This window comes from Sabethes cyaneus, chromosome 3 (assembly GCF_943734655.1).
Source record: "Sabethes cyaneus chromosome 3, idSabCyanKW18_F2, whole genome shotgun sequence".
Lineage (NCBI taxonomy): Eukaryota > Metazoa > Arthropoda > Insecta > Diptera > Culicidae > Sabethes > Sabethes cyaneus.
In genome coordinates, this window is record NC_071355.1 from 42,092,927 (window position 1) to 42,113,618 (window position 20,692).

General features: G+C 40.5%; 1 protein-coding gene across 1 annotated transcript; it reads left to right on the forward strand.

Moving 5' to 3' along the window:
• The first annotated feature begins 4,851 nt into the window (after positions 1-4,851).
• On the forward strand, positions 4,852-9,057 carry LOC128741701 (uncharacterized). The gene is made up of 3 exons (XM_053837681.1): positions 4,852-5,020; positions 5,094-5,836; positions 5,893-9,057. Exons 1-3 carry the CDS (start codon positions 5,008-5,010, stop codon positions 6,772-6,774), a joined length of 1,638 nt encoding a protein of 545 aa, XP_053693656.1. The 5' UTR covers positions 4,852-5,007; the 3' UTR covers positions 6,775-9,057.
• The last annotated feature ends 11,635 nt before the right edge of the window (positions 9,058-20,692 follow it).

Consider the following 20,692-nt stretch of genomic DNA (forward strand, 5'->3'; position numbering starts at 1 on the left):
GAGAATCTCAGTGAAAGTTTAAATGATTCAACAAAACTAACCGAAAGCCGTCAAATCATTTTAACGAGCATTCCGTAATCCACCTTTTCGCGCTGGTAATGGCGGCTAATAGGTACACTTTTCGACAATGTCTATTTGCTTTTAGGAACTCCGCTCATGTACGCTTGAAAGTTCTACAGCAACAATCAAAGTTGGAAATATCAAGCTGACGTGAATAAAGTTGCCAAAGGCATGCTAACGTTTTCCGAAAGTTGTACCCACTAGCCGCCATTACGCACGCGAAAAGGTCGACAATAACTGAATTTCCGACAAAAGACCTCAGATACAAAAATAATCAACATATACTTTGCGGAATTTTTAACGTTTAGTTTCAATCAATAGAATTAGGTACCCGTCCAAAGTTTCGTATTGGCCGCAACAAATCTTTTATTCCAAAATAATTTATTACTAACTTATTTCAATAGTTAAAATTTTCATGTCGTGTCTGAATTGCTGTATAATGTAGCATATAAAACTTTCTTTATTAAAGCCTCTAACTACTGTAAAAATGAAAAACTAAAATACGTATATTTCAACCGCACTCAAAAAATTCGAAACGTTTTATTCATGTTACAACGTGTAATCTGTTTCATGTGAAAGATTTGGGATGTTTTATACCGACAAATTACTTAATCCGTAATCCTACTACATATAAATTTAAAGCATCCCCCTTATACTTTTGAATCATGATTCCCATAACACATCAATTATTATTATTTTTCTTGAAATCAATAATGCACGGAACATTCAAAGCATACCGGAAAAATATTACGATTTATTTACATTGGTTTTTACATTATATGTAGTAATGAATATTAAACGTAAACAAAACAAACATGCCTCCTATAAGTACATCGCTATAACTTTCACATATTTTCACTATAAAACACATGTTAATAGTTCATTTTATAATATGCATTTGGTAAACAAATAATCGTTATTTCTTTTGTTCAAATAATAATTGCCATAAAACATATTAGTTAAATGCCTATGGTATTAAACAGCATTTTACATGAAGGCATATAGTTTAATTGACTAAACTTATAACTATTATTAGCAAATCATTACAAATCTGTGCAATGGTTTAAAACATATTGATCTTATGTGTGGCATCTATGGAATGTATTATCGCCAATCCAATCCAATTCATTCGGTACCATTTCTACTGAATTTGGTTGCCACATTTTTTAAAGGGTTACCGAAAACGTCATTGTCAAGTCAGACCGCGCAGCGCGAGTACAGTCAGTGCTTTTCCGTTTTTCCCCGCGTTGTAAAGAAAATACATCCTCGTCAATATTTCGGTTTCGGATTGTCCGTAAAACATCTCTTGTATCAATCAGCAACCTCATTCGGGCTGATAGGTTGATTTAGGTAATTATAATTTAAAAATAACTAATCAAAATTAATTTTTGGTCCGTGGTGCTCTGCGACTTTCCGGTTTGTTGTTCTTGCTGCTTTCAGTATAATGGCTGTTGATTCTTTTGTCATTTTCTGGATTCAAGTGATGTTTCTTGGAGGCAATTCTTCAGTGCTAGTGCTCTGGATGAGTAATGTAATACTGGCATGGAAATTTGGAGGACTCCCGGAACGTTAACGCAGATAATAGAATTACCAATTCGTTGTGCTAACAGGTGCCAACCAAACAAATTTAATATTTGCCAGCAAAATTGATTGTGTGCGCACCAAAAATGCACCTTTGACGAACGTACAGAAAAACATCCTAGAGGACCAAAAAGTACACGTACATGATGAAAATGGGAGAATGTATACCAATCCAACACGGTAGCATCGCAAATTAAGAATCAACCGTCGTTTAATGACTTTAGCAGCAAATCCTATCACAAGTTTCATCATCAAGTAAGTAAATTTATCTCCTGAAGGAAAATATATGATTTTGATCTCTTTTTTCTCACACAGTCAATACAACTTTAATGGTGGAATGTATGCTACATCTTCACAACTATGTGGTGATACTTCGGGAAAATCGTAGGCAATGGTATCATTTCCGCCAAAGACATCCTGCACATCTCGTATAAAGTTGCCCGCTACGTTCTCCGCACAATCTTCAGCAGGTCCCTGCGATAACAGGACATCAAAGCTAAAGTGGCCAGCTTGATCGAAGTGCTTTGATTAAAAGATTGCGGCCCACCAATATGGACCATTGGAGTGGCCTTGTTATAAATTATGTTTTTAATTATATTTTATTAAATTATATATTAATTTATTGATAATATCTCAAAAATAAAGAAAAAAATAATATTTAATAATTATATTTTATTAAATTATATTTTTATTCTTTAATATAATTTAATATCACATCCAATGTAATATTACATACAGCAAATGAATTATCAACTTACATTTTATCGTTTTAATCATTGAATATTACGTTGCAATTCATAATTTATAATATTAAATTCTGTTTGTATTTATATGCACGGAAACGTAATTTAATTTTGATACCCATTGAAAGGTAAATATTTATGTAATAGGTGATGAGATGGATTGTAATCCGTAATAAATGTAAAGCATATTTGCGTTATGTGTGGAACACATAAGGATCATGGTTAAACGTCATGTCAATTTGATGCATAGAAAATAATACTTTGTATGTGTAGCATAATAAATTGTAACGGGTATAATCTATTGCACCGTTTTATTAGTGTATCTCAATAGCATATACGTTTATATTTTTTTGAGTGCGGTCACTTCTCGGATGTCTTACATGCTTTTTTGTACCAGTGTCCTCTATTTTCACCACTTCGAAACCATTTGTGCCACTCTTTACTCTTGTGGCAAGCAACAAACGAAATGAAAAAGAAGGTAAGCTTTTCATTCGTTTTATCCTTTTCACTCTACCGCTGATACACATATGTCAAAAACTGTTATGCAATGCTGCCAGAAAATCTGAAAATTTTGATAAACAGTGCAGCCGAAACGATTTTTTTAAAACTCAACATTCGTGATTTGGTGAAAAGAAACTCAACATTCTTGCAATTTGCATTGTTTAAAAAATCGTAGTAAATTCTAGAGTCAACGAAAAAAATATATTTTTGCACCATTGTCACTCGTATTGGGAGTACTTTTGAGAAAAAATAAGAAAAGGAGGGGTATGATCTGACGGAAAACCTCTATTGCATTCGCCTGTTGTAGCTCCTGAATTTTATATTCTTTCTGCTGGTATAAACTCGAATGGAAACCGGATGGCCCCCAAGCTCCAATATTTTCGCGAAGGTGACACAGTGACAGCCATTTTGCTGAGATTCGGCAGAAGATAAGGTTCAGCCACCCCATCGGCAGACAACCATGTTTTCGCCGCCAACATCTCGTGTGTGCGAAAATGAGATAGCATGTCAGCACTGCGTTTCACTCAACTGCAAGCAATCGGAAACGCTGTCAAATTTTGAGCCCCGGACATGCTGTCGCTGACGTTTACTGCAATTTGATAAAGAGATGTCGATGGGGTGGATTCAGCTGAGGATTCAGCATTGTATGCCGTGACTTTGGCGTCGACCTAGAACGTAAGTTATTTTCAGAGTTCAAAATTAAGGCTACTTTACAAAACAAGATGATATTCGCGTTGACGGCATTAAACGATCTCTTGCACACTCATAGAAATACCCGTATATGAGAGTGGGTGAAAATCTGCCAAAATGTTTCGATCTCTTGCGCTATTTAACAAATTTCTATACAGCTTCCCCCCTACAGTAAACTTTTGGAGGTGGCAGCAGCTTACGTTCGTAAACGCAAATTTCTAAAATCATATTCGCGTTTTGCGTATTCGTGCATAAACGAGGGCCCCAGCCAGGTTAATTTATGAATACGCTATCACTAAAAATATTAAATTGTCGATAATTGTTAAGATTTACAATTTATAACTTGTAAAACTACAATTTATAACTTGTAAAACACGCAGCCCTGCTTCCGGCGAAAAAGTGCTGCGTATTTAAACGAATGGGAGCGAAGTCGGGTCGCGTCGCTGTCACGTTTACTCTGGCGATACCAGGGGGCTGATATGACGTCACATTTTCGTTGCTCACATGAAAAAGGTGGCAAACGCAAAGCGATTTCACAAAACGAATTTAACTAACCATTTTCACAGTTTCATGCATTTCGCATCAATTGTCTGCCTGACATTGGCTATGTGATACTAAAACCTTGGCTAAAATCACCCCATTGACATCTCTATAACGAGCTGCAGTGAACGTCAGCGACAGCATGTCCTGGGCTCAAAATTTGACAGCGGGCCCAAATCAGACTACTGGCAGTTGAGTGAAACGCAGTGCTGACATGCTATCTCATTTTCGCACACACGAGATGTTGGCAGCGAAAACATGGTTGCCTGCCGATGGGGTGGCTAAAATCGAACTAAAACTAACAAAATTTAACAATTTATACATCCGACTCGGTTGTCAGCTTGAGCCCATCTATGAAGCTGTCAGCTTGGGCCCGCTCTATGTTGGCTACGTTTTTTTTTTGTACAGGTTGGTATTGGAAGTGTCATTCCCGTGGGCGGTACCCTTAGGCGAAAAAAGGGTGCGCATTCATTTAAATGCCAGCAAGAAAAATCGTGTCGTGTTGCCAAGATGTTGCACTTTGGCGGTACCGTGACCTGCACTTACCCTATATAGCAAAACGTTTACTTTGAAGCCTTCGACATTATTTTGATGGAAAACATCGCTTAGCTGTCAAATCAAACTGTTTCTCGCTTCCTTCGGTTGTCCGTTCAGCGCATGTGTTTTGTTTTTCCTGCTTTACACGTTTTCATTCTCACCACACCACCTACTCTGACGTCGATCTGTTCTCTGCAGGAAAAGTTTTTCGACGGTGTCGTTTGTGTTGTGATTTTCCTCTATTCCAGTGGATATTTTCCTTTTCCTAGAGCAAACCTTTTCTCTTTGTAATCTGTAATCATTCACGTTGAATTTGCAGCATTAGTTCGTTCCCGACGTCTGTTTATTCTGCAGAATGTCCGACGATGGTAAGTAAAGTGGTGAATTACACATGTATTTCAATTTCGTACTTCAAATAAAATCACACGGAATTCGTATTAGATTGTCCCCCGCTTTGCGAGATGGAAACGGGTGGCGATTCCAACGGCGAGGAAGAGGAAGCAGACGAATGGGAAGTCGCAGAGGAACAGAACGATCCGGTGCGGTGCTTGTTTTGCGAGCAAATTTCCCCGACTATGACGACGGCTATTCGGCATTCCCGCGACAGACACGAGTTTGATTTGGCCGAAGTGCGCCGCCGGTATCATCTGGACGAGTATTCCTACATTAAAATGATCAACTACATTCGGTTGGAGAAACCGGACCCGGCGGTGTTTAAAACTGGTGGGAGTATCTTTTGGTCCGACGATAAGTATCTAAAACCGGTGGAGAACGAAACCTGGTTGATGTTCGATCTGGATGAGCTGGATGAGATTATGCTGAACGGAAATGGTGGCATTGGGACGAGGGACAATGGTAACGAAATTGGGGAAACAATGACACTGACTACCGATCAGTACAGGAAGTTGCATGGAATCATTAATGAATTGACTGCTCAGCTGAGGGAAAAGGAAAATCTGTTGCAGCATGCCGCTAGTGACATTGAAAAGATGAAGGAAAGCTTCCGAAATTTGCTGGAACAGCAGAACGAGCAAACAGCTGCCTGTAAGAAGCGATGTTCGGAGGAGAAAATCGCAATTATTAGGGAAGAGCTGAAGCACTGTGTCAGCGTGGTTGCCGCCGAGGATGATCAGAGCTATTTTAATACCTATTCTCATTTTGGGATTCATCATGATATGCTGAGCGTGAGTATTTGGTTAATAGGTTGAGTCTGGTCTGAAATAATGAGTTCTAATTTTAGGATTACGTCCGTACTGCAAGCTATAGAGATGCAATTTTGAACAATGATGCTCTCTTTAAGGACAAAACGGTGTTAGATTTGGGCTGTGGAACGGCCATTCTTTCGATGTTTGCTGCCAAAGCAGGAGCGAAAGAAGTAATCTCCGTTGATCAGTCCGACATTATCTACCAGGCGATGGATATTGTTCGACGGAACAAAATAAATAACATTAAGTTTGTTAAGGGTCGACTGGAGGATTGCGAGCTACCGGTTGAAAAGGTGGATCTGATTGTGTCCGAATGGATGGGATATTTTCTGCTGTTCGAAGGAATGATGGATAGTGTTATCTATGCCAGGAAGCAATATCTAAAGGAAGGAGGGATTATTCTACCGAACAGATGCAATATTAGTCTGGTTGGTTATGGGGATACCGAACGGCACGATGAGTTTATCGGTTTCTGGCAGGACGTTTATGGTTTTGATATGTCCTGCATGAAGAAGGAGGTACTGCGAGAGGCAACCGTAGAAGTTTGCAAACCAGAACATGTTATAACGAACGCTAACATAATTGCAAATTTCGATCTGATGGAGGTGGATGTTGATTGTCCGAACTTTAGTTATAACTTCGAACTGACCGTTAAAAGAAAGTGCAAACTTACGGCGCTTGTTGGTTATTTTGATACGTTCTTTGAATTGCCGGAGCATGTGGAATTCTCCACCTCACCGTATACAAAACCAACGCACTGGAAGCAGACCATCTTCTATGTTGAAGAGCCAATTCCAGTGGAGGAAGGACAGGTAATTAAAGGTAAGTTTATATGTAGACGTGATCCTAAAGACGCCCGATCGCTATTTATCACAATCGAGTACTTGGATAAGGTGCACAAGTACACACTAAACTAGCAGATTGGGATACTCATTCTGCTGAACTAATCGAAATAGAAGAACTAAGCAACCATAAGCTTTAAGTGGCCACAGAACCACAATATGAAGATTGACGCAAAGATTTCAAATTTTATCGAGTAAAACTAAAAACTTGTTTGATGATGGTGGTTGTGAGTTTAGAGTAAAGTTGTGACAAGCAAAACATAAAACAGGCAAACCAATCCAACTGCCTTGACGGAATTAGTTTTCCTGTAAAAATGCTTTAAACTAGCCCTAGTACCAATAGCCCAGTATTTTCTTCCAAACGTTTTTCTCAACAATCGACCAATCTTAGTAGTGCTGAGCAAAGCAGAAAAATACCCTAGAGACAATCAGTTTTGGTACGGCTCCCTGGCCAAAACTATTGCTACCATGATAGGCTCTAACTTTTCTATTTCGGAATAGGTTGAAGTAGTAATTTAGACGAAAAAAAACAATACAAAATTGCGTAGTAGAAAAACATTTTTAGCAAAAAAACGAATCACAACCGGAAAGCTTTAATTTTTTAACAATCTAAATTTTTGTACACATAACGTTTCATCCTTCGGAAAATAATGTATTTTTGATACAAAAAGTAATGAAACCTTAGTTGTTACTTGCTCTAATCAAGACAGGAATTATCATGCTTCCAATGTTGGTACGGAAATTTATGCTACTATCTATAATGAATTTACGATGGAAAAGGTTTTTCTTGATAGGAAAACAACAGAAGAAATTACATTTCTGAATAATATATAAAAACTAAGATTTAAAATGCATGAACAGGTTTAAATATTACCGAAGCATATCGTCAGATTACACAACGTTAAATATTCACGTCGCTTTACCAGATTAACGCAGCAGGCCTAGCCACTAGACGAAAGTTACATTGTCACGTTATTTGTAGATAGACACAAACTCACACACACATACTTACAATCAGAATATTGTAATGGAATTGCAAGCTAAATCTGCATTTAATGGATAATAAATAGCAATTTACAATCTTAAACCAAAATAATACAATTAAAACACAACTTAGCACAGCATCATCTGTACGTTCAGCTAGGGCGATATTGGAACTGTATCGCTGGCGACCTAAAATAATCGTTGCTGTTTCTGCTTAAATTTTGTTACATAATACATGTTTATAGGATTTTACACATTTTTAGCGTAGATCAATCATTCGTATCACGGGAAGCGACAGTTATTTCTCGCTCAGTACAAAGCGAAAGGAACGTAATAAGGGATCAGAAGGTGAAGCAGGTACCATCTAGAGTTGGTTTAAGCGTCATTAGGCAACACTTAAAAAGCAAATAACCCTTAAAATCTTTTGAATAAACTCTAAAATGAAATATTTCAAATCTACTTGACTTGAGAAATTGGAAATACGGAACATACCTTGATATAATGTCAGCCTTCATTTTTCCCAGGCTGAGGCTACTACGGTAATTCATTATGGAATAGTTAAACTTTAGGCATTTACCTATTATAGTTTTCATACAAATGCCAAACTCATAAAATAGTAGACTGTTCACACAGTATAGGTGCGTTTAGACTGGGCAATTTTTTAACAACTTGTGGAATGCGACATGTTGACATATTGCTCTATATTGTTTCTGTTGCCACCTTACTTGGGAACATCGGTGTTACCTTTGAAATTAACATAAACTGACGAGAAAAATATAATATGTCTTTATTCAATGGAACCTAAGGCATACTTGATATCTTCTATGGGAGCATCTCTCCCTGTGATGTGCAATGATAGTGCTGACAGACTGCTTACTGACAAAAGGAGATAGCAGCAAGGGGAAAGAAGAACATCCACACGTGTTGAATAGAGGTTAACACGGATATCAACAGCACAGGAAGAGGTTAACAAGACAACACAGGAGAATGTTAGCAAGACAATCAACACGGTGAAAAACGGTAAAGCTTCTGGAAAGGATTGTATCCCGGTTGAACTTCTAAAAGCGTGATTCTGCCTGTAAGCACAGGTTATTTCTCGTATCCTATTCTGTAGATGTCTTTCGACGACGAGTATCATGCTAATCTTTGTGAGAGTCGCTTCACGACGAATCAAATGTTTACCTTGCGCCAGTTACTAGACAAGTTCCAGGAGTACAACTTACAGACTCACCATCTATTTGTGGACTTTAAGGCGGCGTACGATTCAGTAAAACGAGATAAGCTTTGGCAAATACTGCTAGTTGCATGGTTTTCAACGAAACTAATTACGGTGATTCGTGCGACGCTGGATGGGCATCATGCGTCAGAATAGCGAGTGAGACCTCAGCCCCTGTGGGAGTCCAAATGCTGTTGGTTCCGATGTGCAGCTGGCTGGGACTCGACATGAAAAAAAAACGCAGCCTTGGATTATAAACGTCTCTAAGACTTGACCCTTCTATATCGACAGACTTCGCCGCTGGTTATTAGAGTTCAAGACAGTTACGGGGCTAGTGTACCAATCCTACTAACTCTATAGCAGCACTGGACAACCGGGATATAGTGAATATAGCTGATATTGCGATATAGCGGGATATAGCTGATATAGTGAAGGTAGTACAATATGGCAGGCTGCGTTGGATTGGGCAAGTGGCCAAAATGTTCGACGCAAGAGTAGCCAAAACCATTTTTAGCAGAGAACCAGGAAGAAACCGTAGGCCTCGGGGCAAAACCCCCCACACGATGGATGTACGCTGTCGAAGACGAAGCACGTTCAGCTGGTGTTCGAAGGGTTTAGAGAACGGCAGCCCAGGACCGACAGTACTGGAGGACCATAATTCGTTCGGCGCAAGATCGATAACGGACCGTCGCCATTAAATTAATGTAAAGTAGGTCGTATGGAACTTTCGCGAATTTCACAACACATCCTCAATGAAGACAACGATCGCCCTCCAGAGCTTCTCGGATGCCGATCGCATGTCGATGTTTCTCCAGCCCAATCTGCGTCCACAAAGCAATCTATAGCTTCGTCAGCAGTGATGTGCTAAGGCAGATATCTAGCCGGGTATTGACTCCAACGTACAGAAAACTACCCACCAAGCTTCGGTACGACTGTCTGGTAGTCAGTTCTTCCTCCTGCTTTCGATTGACGTAGAAAGGTTCGATTGGAATCTTGGACGGTTTGGCATTCTCGTGTCGGAACTGCTCCACGACGATCTTGTCGATGTATTCGGCTTGATTCAACATGTAATGCCAGTCTTAGTTTTCGATTTGAATCCCGAGCAACGGTCCTATCTATCCCAGAGGCTTGAAAATTTGACGTGCAATATAATGTTCCGCCAACTAACTCGGTTCATGGCTGTGCGTCTCCAATTTCTTGACTGTCCCACACTTTCCAGGTCATTCTTGGTCTAACCATTGAGCACGTTGCGCATATCTGCGTCTCGTACCAACCGAATTCGAAGCGAAAACCGTTTTTGCGGGATTGTCCGGCATTCTCACAACATATCCCGCCCATTGTACCTTTCCAGCTTTAGCAACTTTCTGAAAACTGGGTTCGTCGAAGAGCTGCGCCAGCTCATGGTTCATCCTTTTCCTCCATACACCGTTCTCACATACACCGCCAAAGATGGTCCTAAGCACCCGACGTTCAAAAACGGCCAGTGCTTTCAAGTCCCCATCGAGCATTGTTAACGTTTCGTGCCCGTAGAGAACTACCCGTCTTATTAGTGTTTTGTATATGGTACATTTGGTACGGGGGTTAAGCTCACCAGATCTAACCTTAACGTGGCTTAACTCTCAGACGATTTCCAGGCAAGTCTTTGGATCCGATTACGAAGTTTTCCGTTGTGATCGTAACCCTAACAACAGTTGCAAATCCACTGGCAGTCAAACTGAGTGATCGCTTCCTCTTTGTGTGCTTTATACATCCCAGCTGATCGTGTCCGGGACAACGATCTAATTGACGCTCACTGCCAGTCAGTTTACTTAGTTATGAGGGACGCTACGCCGCCGCTCGATGAGATAGTTATTTTGGCTTTGGGCGACTTCAATTTGCCAGCTATCTCGTGGAAACCTGCCCATAGCGGATTCCTCTACCCTGATTCTGAAAACTCTACGATCCATGCCGGTGCAATTACTCTTCTTGACAACTATAGTGCTGCAATGCTTCATCAAGTTAATCATGTCGTCAACGAGAACAACCGTTTGTTAGACCTCTGCTTCGTGAGCTCACAGGAAGGCCCCATTGGTCTCAGCTCCATATCTGTTAATCAAGAGAGTTCCACACCATCCTCCTCTGATCGTCTGTATAGAAGATAAACTCCTTCAGGACTTCGATGAATGTCCAGCTGCTATCTCATATAATTTCCGTAAAGCTGCTCAACAAAGCACCAATGATTTGTTGTCTAGTATTGACTAGGCAAACACACTAGATCCCGACGATGTCGGAGTCGCTGCGCGGACCTTCACTCATGTCCTGATATATGCTATCGACCATGCTCAAGTTGTCCTTCAATCCTGGACCCGATGGAGTACCTTCCGTATTCCTGAAGAGACACATAGACTGCTTGCTGAAACCGTTGTTTCGTTTATTTCAAATGTCCATTTCCAGTGGGATTTTCCCGTCATGTTGAAAATTTGAACATATGTTCCCTGTACACAAAAAAGGAAGTAAACGAGATGTAGACAACTATCGAGGCATCACATCGTTAAGCGCAGTTTCGAAACTATTCGAGCTGGTGGTCATGGAACCTCTGCTTTCCCACTGTAAGCAATATCTAAGTGCTGATCAACGGCTTCACGTTCCAGCGTTCTACCACTACTAATCTGCTGTGTCTTACATCATACATAACGGAGGGTATGGCACAACGAGCTCAAACAAATGTTTTGTACACCGACCTGTCGGCAGCCTTTGACAAGATAAACCACACCATCACAATTGCAAAACTACGAAGACTAGGTGTTAGCGGTAACCTTTTGCAATGGTTTCACTCGTATCTCACCGATTGACAGCTGGTGGTTGCCGTTGGAGATTGCCGATCCGATAGCTATCCAGCCTCATCAGGTACCTCAAGAAAGCCATCTAGGTCCTCTGATTTTTCTGCTTTATTTCAACGACGTTAATTTGGTCGTTAAGGGCCCACGACTCTCGTATGCAGATGATCTTAAAATGTACATCCGGATCCGCTCGACTGACGACTGTCACTTTCTTCAAAATCAACTCGAGGCCTTTTCCACCTGGTGCGACGTGAACTGTATGATAGTGAACCCGGAAAAGTGCTCATCAATCACATTTTCCCGTAAGAAAGATCCGATCCTGTTTCGTTATACGCTCGAGGGCACAGTAATTGAACGTGTTTCGCATATTAAAGACTTGGGCGTTATCTTAGATTCGCAGTTAACGTACAAGCATCATATCTCGTATATTGTCGCTAAAGCCTCAAGGTCCTTAGGCTTTATCTTTAGGATCGCGAAAAATTTTTCTTACATATACTGCCTTAAATCGCTATACTGTTCGCTGGTGCGGTCAGTTCTGGAATACTGTTCATCTGTTTGGATTTCTAACTACAACAACGGCACTGAAAGAATCGAGTCCGTTCAGCGTCGATTTCTTAGATTCGCGTTGCGAAAATTGCCATGGAGAAATTCCGTCCGCCGTTCCGTCTTCCCATCTAGCACGTCTCCGTGTTCGTCGGGCTAGCTCCAGAGCAATGTTTATCGCGGATAGCTTACAAGGAAGAATTAACTGCCCCGCGCTGCTGGAACAGATTAACATAAATGTTCAATCACGAGCGTTGCGGAACAATGTAATGTTGAGATTGCCACCTCGTCGCACTAACTACTTTTTCGGGAGAGGTAAACCTCGAAGAAGATACAGATATTTTAAGATCTGTTTATATACGTATGATAGAATTTTACCCACTTAATTCGACTTGCCTATTTTTATGTTAACCTGACAATCATTGGGGCCAACTCGAGCCCGTTGATTAATAATAATAATAAGGGTCTTGTGGCGTCCGCAGTAAGCACGGCTTCTGACAAAAATACGTCTGCGTATTTCTCTGGTCCTCGTCCTCGTTGACTACCGCACTATTGCCTATGCGAGCTCGATCGCGCTCGTTTCCTCCTGCTTACAGACACTTGGTTTTGCACGTATCACGTTTCAGTTTGGTATACTGCCCAGCAACCGCCTGGAACGTCCTTCCGACAATATCCACGTCGTCAGCAAAACAGATAAATTGGCTAGATTTGTTGAAGATCGTGCCCCGCATGTTAAAATCCGCACGTTTCATAACACCTTCCTGGGCGATGTTGGCCAGAAGACAGGAAATACCATCGCCTTGTCGAAGTCCCCTGCATGTTTCAAACGAACTTCATAACGCGCCCGAAATCCTCACACAGCACCGAACATCCATCGTGGCCTTAATCAGTCTTGTCAGCTTTCCGGGAAAGCCGTTCTCGTCCTCGTGATATTCTCGACTTCTTCTTGTGTTCAATAGCATACGACCATGTCGTTCAAGTAGATAATTACGTAGCCATGCCAATTGTTTCAGCCCATAGAGGCTGCGATTAAACCGACAAACATTGTCGCCTTCTACTTTGAATCCAGGTGGTGGCCGCATGTACATCTTCTGCTCTAATTCGGCGTAATATGCAGCCTTATGACCATGTGTTGCACTAGCATGTTGTCCCGACCGGCATTGGTCAGGATGGTTTGACGCGTAAATTGACGGGCAACGAGAGCGAAGGCCTCGTCGTAGTCCGTCCTGTTTTTCTGAGCTGTGCGACCTTGACCGGAAAGCATACCACTTTTGGTTTATTGCCAATCCCTCTGTGTGTGGACCGCTTTCTTGCAGCAGTCCGATTTGCTTCACTTTATCCAGGAGTTTTCGTTTGATAAGTTCCAGGATTACGACACTGGACTCTGGAGCCGGGGTCTCCAAACCCCGATAAGGATGTCGAACGAGTTATGGAAGACTCTTCAAGATCATCGCTAACATGTGATTTTACTCCAGCTTTTGTCCGGCATTCGCAAGGCTGCTGAACAGTTCTTCAATGGCGAAAACGTACTACGCTATGTCCTCTCTTTCCGAATATCGTTTGTCGTAGATCCGCTTCAACGAGATTTTTCACGTCCTGGAGCTCTAGACTTCTTCCGCGGTTTGATCGGCATATAGTCGTTCTGGCCTTGGTATGTCCAGCGACCCAAATAGCAGATTCGGTCTCTGCAGTCGGTTCCACGCCTAGTTCCACGTAATGCCAATCGTTTGAACTGATTCCCGGACAATGGTTTATGCTGTTCAAAAATCGATGTGAGTTTGTTAACGATTTGATCGGAACAGGGGCGGACTGGCCCACCGGGCAACCGGGCAAATGCCCGGTGGGCCCCAGTAAAATTTTCGTTGTTACACAAAATGAGATTTTCCAAAATTTTTATTTCAGCTAAACTCTTTCTACGACTCACGAATGTTCGATTGTTGGGGCCCCATGATTCATGAAATCAACCGATTTGATGATTGAAAATTCAGCTTCAAATGGGACTATTAGGGCCCCGAACTTTAAAACAAAATTTCTCTTTCAATTAAACTTTTTCCATGACTCACGAATGTTCGATTGTTAGGGCCCCATGATTCATGAAATCAACCGATTTGATGATTGAAGATTAAAAATTCAGCTTCGAATGGGACTGTTGGGGCCCCGAACTTTCCAAAATTTCTATTTCAAGTAAACTTTTTCTATGACTCACGAATGTTCGATTGCTGGGGCCCCATGATTTATGAAATCAGCCGATTTGATGATTGAAAATTCAGCTTCAAATGGAACTGTTGGAGCCCCGAAGTTTAAACCAAAATTTCGCTTTCAATTAAACTTTTTCTATGACTCATGAATGTTCGATTGTTAGGGCCCCATGATTCATGAAATCAACCGATTTGATGATTGAAGATTAAAAATTCAGCTTCGAATGGGACTGTTGGGGCCCCGAACTTTCCAAAATTTCTATTTCAAGTAAACTTTTTCCATGACTCACGAATGTTCGATTGCTGGGGCCCCATGATTTATGAAATCAGCCGATTTGATGATTGAAAATTCAGCTTCAAGTGGGACTGTTGGAGCCCCGAAGTTTAAACCAAAATTTCTCTTTCAATTAAACTTTTTCTATGACTCACGAAAGTTCGATTGCTAGGGCCCCATGATTTATGAAATCAACCGATTTGATGATTGAAAATTCAGCTTCAAATAGGACTGTTGGGGCCCTGAACTTTCCAAAATTTCTATTTCAAGTAAACTTTTTCTACGACTTACGAAAGTTCGATTGCTGGGGCCCCATGATTTATGAAATCAACCGATTTGATGATTGAAAATTCAGCCTCAAATAGGATTGTTGGGGCCCCGAGCTTTAAACCAAAATTTCTCTTTCAATTAAACTTTTTCTATGACTCACGAAAGTTCGATTGCTGGGGCCCCATGATTTATGAAATCAACCGATTTGATGATTGAAAATTCAGCTTCAAATGGGGCTATTAGGGCCCCGAACTTTAAACCAAAATTTCTCTTTCAATTAAACTTTTTCCATGACTCACGAATATTCGATTGCTGGGGCCCCATGATTTATGAAATCAACCGATTTGATGATTGAAAATTCAGCTTCAAATAGGACTGTTGGGGCCCCGAACTTCAAACCAAAATTTCTCTTTCAATTAAACTTTTTCTATGACTCACGAAAGTTCGATTGCTGGGGCCCCATGATTTATGAAATCAACCGATTTGATGATTGAAAATTCAGCTTCAAATGGGACTATTAGGGCCCCGAACTTTAAACCAAAATTTCTCTTTCAATTAAACTTTTTCCATGACTCACGAATATTCGATTGCTGGGGCCCCATGATTTATGAAATCAACCGATTTGATGATTGAAAATTCAGCTTCAAATAGGATTGTTGGGGCCCTGAACTTTCCAAAATTTCTATTTCAAGTAAACTTTTTCTACGACTCACGAAAGTTCGATTGCTGGGGCCCCATGATTTATGAAATCAACCGATTTGATGATTGAAAATTCAGCCTCAAATAGGATTGTTGGGGCCCCGAGCTTTAAACCAAAATTTTTCTTTCAATTAAACTTTTTCTATGACTCACGAATATTCGATTGCTGGGCCCCATGATTCATGAAATCAACCGATTTGATGATTGAAAATTCAGCTTCAAATGGGACTGTTGGGGCCCGAACGTTTAGCCAAAATTTCTATTTCAATTAAAATATTCTATGACTCACGAATGTTCGATTGCTGGGGCCCCATGATTCATGAAATCATATAAGTTGAGCTGTTGGGGTCCAAGCTCCGAAAATATTACCAGCTTCAATTCTGAGTATTTAAAATTAGAATTAGTATTTCATCCGCAGTTATTTGACTACTTATAAATATTCAACTGTCGGCTTAAGCTCCATACTCAGTTTACTTCAGTGGCGACGGTCCGTTATCGATCCTGCGCCGAATGAATTATGATCCTACCTTTCTTCAAACCTCTCGAACACCAGCTGAACGTGCATCATCCTCGATAGCACACATCTATAAGTGCGATGTCTACTCCGAAGTCTACGGCCTCTTCTTGATTCTCTACTTACAATAATTTTGGCTCCTCTTTCGACGGGCCTTCTAGACACGGGACCAATCCAGCGCAGACTGCCACACTGTGCTATCTTCATTGTAACAGCATATTTGCATTCTTAAGATAGCTCGTGGTTCATGCGTCTGCGATACACTCCATTTTGGATTTTGCCAAATTTTACGCTAAAACCCCAAGCATTCGTCGATCAGCTTCTTTTAGCGTCCATGATTCATGTCCGTAAAGGGCCACCGAGAGGATTAGTGTTCTCTAGAGCGTCTGTTTTACGCGAATTTGCAAGCTACGGGACTTCAGCTACAAAATGTAATGCCTGCGTAAAGGTCAATTCGCAACTGTAATTAGTCGTTTTATTTTGCGACTTACATTGTTGTCACATATCACGAGCATACCAAAATGTATTCAGTTCCTCTTCGACACCAACACCATTTGGATTTCCACGCCATGTACCGTGACCGCACATAATTACGATCAGCTCCTAATTCCGATCACTCAACTTAAATAGCCAAGTTTTAGAAAATTGAGCACAAATCTGCAGTAAATGAGCATGCTCAGTCATTGTGCTATGTGTTTATGTGTCAGTTGTTGAAAAATGACTGCCTTTGGGGCATGGTGACTTCAAAATAAATTAAATTCGACAGGCAGTAGCAAAAACCACCATCAAAATATATTTTCTTAGCCGAAGTGCTAAGCGCACGATCAAATTTGGTAAGATCATAGCAGTGTGGAAACGTATTACCTTCTTCGGTATTCTATAATACCAAGTAGATACAGGCATATATAACCGTTCTATATCAAATTTGGCTGAAAATATGCGGAATTTATTCCATTAAAGTGATTGATCGGAATCATGAACATAACTTTTTTTTTCTGCTTTTAATTCCGATCACTATACAATAGCTATAAATTCGCAAAATGCATGCTAACGTAGCTGCTATTTGGATTTTAGGATTATTCGCAACATGATAACATGGTAGGATTATTGAAATTTTTTGACGTAGAACTACGTTTTACAGCAGGGTGTCACTCCAAAATTTGGAGTCAAACCAACGTCACGACAGAATGAAAGATGTATGGCTTTCTTGAAAAGATTGTTTTCCAATCGATAAATGGTTAAAATTATCGAAAACTAAAGCTAAACGAAACGAAAACTATAGCTCAAATTTTTCCATATATTTTCCGAAGGATAGTCCTGCTTCCCAGACAAGACAGCTGTGGCTGCTGCTGCTTCAAGACAGAGAAGTGAAATAAACTTGGATGTTTTTATGCTTACTTCAAAGCACAGTAAAGCGTAGGTGCTACTTTCCAATTTGGAATTTTGACCTTCTGTTTTTATACGACAGACTTCGCAGCCACCTGAAAGAGTACAAGACAATTGTAGGACTGGTGCCACAAATCCTTTGACTCTTACCACCTTTTTCAGTAGAGATTCGAACATGCGACGTGTAGCTTATTAGACCAGTGCCGTACCATGAAGCCAGCTGAAAGGTTCAGACCACTGAAGGCCTACTGAAAGACTCAGACTCTAACGCTGCAAACAAGCGATAGCAACAATGCAGTTATGGACTATCTCATTATGCCTGTTCTCTTATTATAACAAAATATATTATTAACAAAGTTCTAGGAGAAAACTTAAGTCCTCAATTAAATTTTCTCCTAGAACTTTGTTAATAGCTGGATGCGTGAGGCAAATTTCTATACTGAAATACTGGCACTGGTAAAAATATTCGTTTTTAATATCAAAAATAACTCACCTACCAAAAATACGATACAATTTATTAAGCGTGATAATATTACTATTATGCTGCTTGTTTTATCTCACATTACGCAATTTTACGCTACACCTATATCAAAATGGTGTAAAACGTTTTCTTTAATATTCGAGGTTTCTTCACGAAAACCAGCCTAACGTAGTTCTACGCCAACTTCGCGATCATGTCTGGAACACAATCTTTCTGGTTTGATTTTTACTATTATTAATGAACAAAACATGAAAACGTCAAATGTGGCCTAATTTTACTGTAATTGTAACAGTTGAACGAAGATAGAAGGGAAATGTTTCATATTTCGCCCTCGAGTACACAAATTTTATGAATATTAATCTAATGATAATAATGATCATTAACGCAAGTAGAAGATGTCTGGTAGGGAGATTGTCGTTAGACTTTATAAACGCAAAACATTTCAGACCCATTTGGTATAAGTTGACAATCGTTTTATACTTTAACAGCTCATCATGTCGTGATCGGAATTAGATACATCTGTGATCGGAATTAGAACCACCCCTTAAAATTGATGATCGGAATTAGGTGCACTGATATATCATACTTTGATGCATTTTTTGTAACTTTCGGTAAATGATTGCTAAAGACACATACCATGTAAATAAATGTCAAAGCTTTATTTTGCGGTGAGGTTTTAAAGTTGAATCATGCCTTAGGTGATCGGAATTAGGTGCTTTCACGGTACTTCGTTTTGGCGGTGTTAATGGTAAGTCCCAATTTCTCAATAAATGACCTAAAGGCTTCTTTCGCTGATCTACTTTTGATTTTGGTATATCGACGTTATCCGCAAAATCAAAAAGCACGTGAGGTCTCATCTGCTATTCTGACTCATAATTTTTACTTATCCAGCGTCACACGAATCAACGTAACTAGTCCTGTGGGAAAACCATGTCCTAGCGTTAACTGTTACAGCTCATTTCGTTTGACTGAATCGTATGCCGCCTTGAAATCCATAAAAATATTATGAGTCTGCAAGTTGTACTCGCGGAACTCGTTAGTTACTAGACGCATGGTAAATATCTGATCCATCGTGAAGCGACCCTCATGAAAACCAGCTTGATACTCGCCAACGAAGAACTCAGCTAACGGACTCAGTCTAAAACACAGAATAGGGAGAGCACCTTATAGGCAAAATTGAGTAACGTAATGCCTCGGTAGTTTTTACTCTCATGTCGTTGTCCGTTTTTAAAATTATGGGAAATGAGGCCAATCAACCACTCTTCCGATATTTATTTTCCTTCCATATTCTGTTCCTGACAATGAGGTGGCGCTCGCTCCCCGTTTTTAGAAGTTCAGCCAGGATACCATCCTTTACAGCAACCTTACCGTTTTTCAGCTCACTGATTGCTCTTTTGGCCTCCTCCTGTGTTGGCGGTTCCACAGCTTGGCCTTCGCTCAAAATTCTTATCCTGTAGCTGCTGATCTTCGTGTTTACTTCTCTATTCAACAGCGTCTGAAAATACTCTTCCACCTGGCTGCTACCGTCGTTTGGTCAGTAAGCAGGTTGCCAGCACTATCATTGCACATCACAGGCATGGCAAAATTCTTGCACCTGACCGTTTTGTGGAAACTCCGTGTGTCGTTGCTGACGAACCTCTCCTCTGGACTGGCGAGCACGTGCTCTTCGTACTGGCGTTTTTATACGGTGGGTTCTTTTTTCCGCAGCTCTACCAGGATGAACCAAAAAGATTCGCGCAGAGTCTCGGGCATTCCGCACATTGAAATCGTGTGAAGAAATTCTAGGATTCGCACAGAATACCTTGCTTATAGAAGCTTGATTCTTATAGGAGAATCCAAGAGTTGAATCCCAGGGATAGCTATAACTCGGCACGGGAATCGCCTGCACTATGAACTGTTCTGTTCTGACGTGTAGACGCAGTAAGCTACTCATATATATTGAACTATTGACATTATATCATTTATCACGCAAATCAAATCAAATGTTCACGCTGCGGCAGATCCTCCAAAAAGTCCATGAATAGAGAATTCAACGGACAATTATTTCATTGATTTCAAAGTTGCGTATGATACCTTCGACCGTAAAATCATGGCCATTCTAACCTCGCAGGGGACTTTATCAACGTAATGGTTCCTTATGTGGGCTGTTCAACATGCCGTTACAGGATGTAATCAAAGGAGCAACACACAGGCACAATCTTCAGCAAATCTAGTTAGTTCGTCTGTTTTCCCAATAAAATGTATATTGTCGATAGAACAGAATCTGGGGTGGTGGCTGAACAAACTAAAACTCAAAGCAGCGAAGATTGGGTTGAAGAAAAATGCGTCAAAACTAAAGTACCGTGAACCGATAATATGACGCACATGCTAAAAGCTGGTAACTCGGTTCTAATAACGACTGAGTTTGTTTTGTTTCGAGCATCGAGCCGCTATGCTGCCCGTTCTCCCGATACTCGACACTCGACAATGCCTGAGTCGAGTCGAGTAGCACGACATGACTTACAAAATAGAGCCCATATTCATTCGATTTACTGTCCTTGTAACGCGCCTTGTCTTTAGAGTAGATGTCTTTTTTTTGTGTTAATTTACTATCATGAGAATATTGCAAA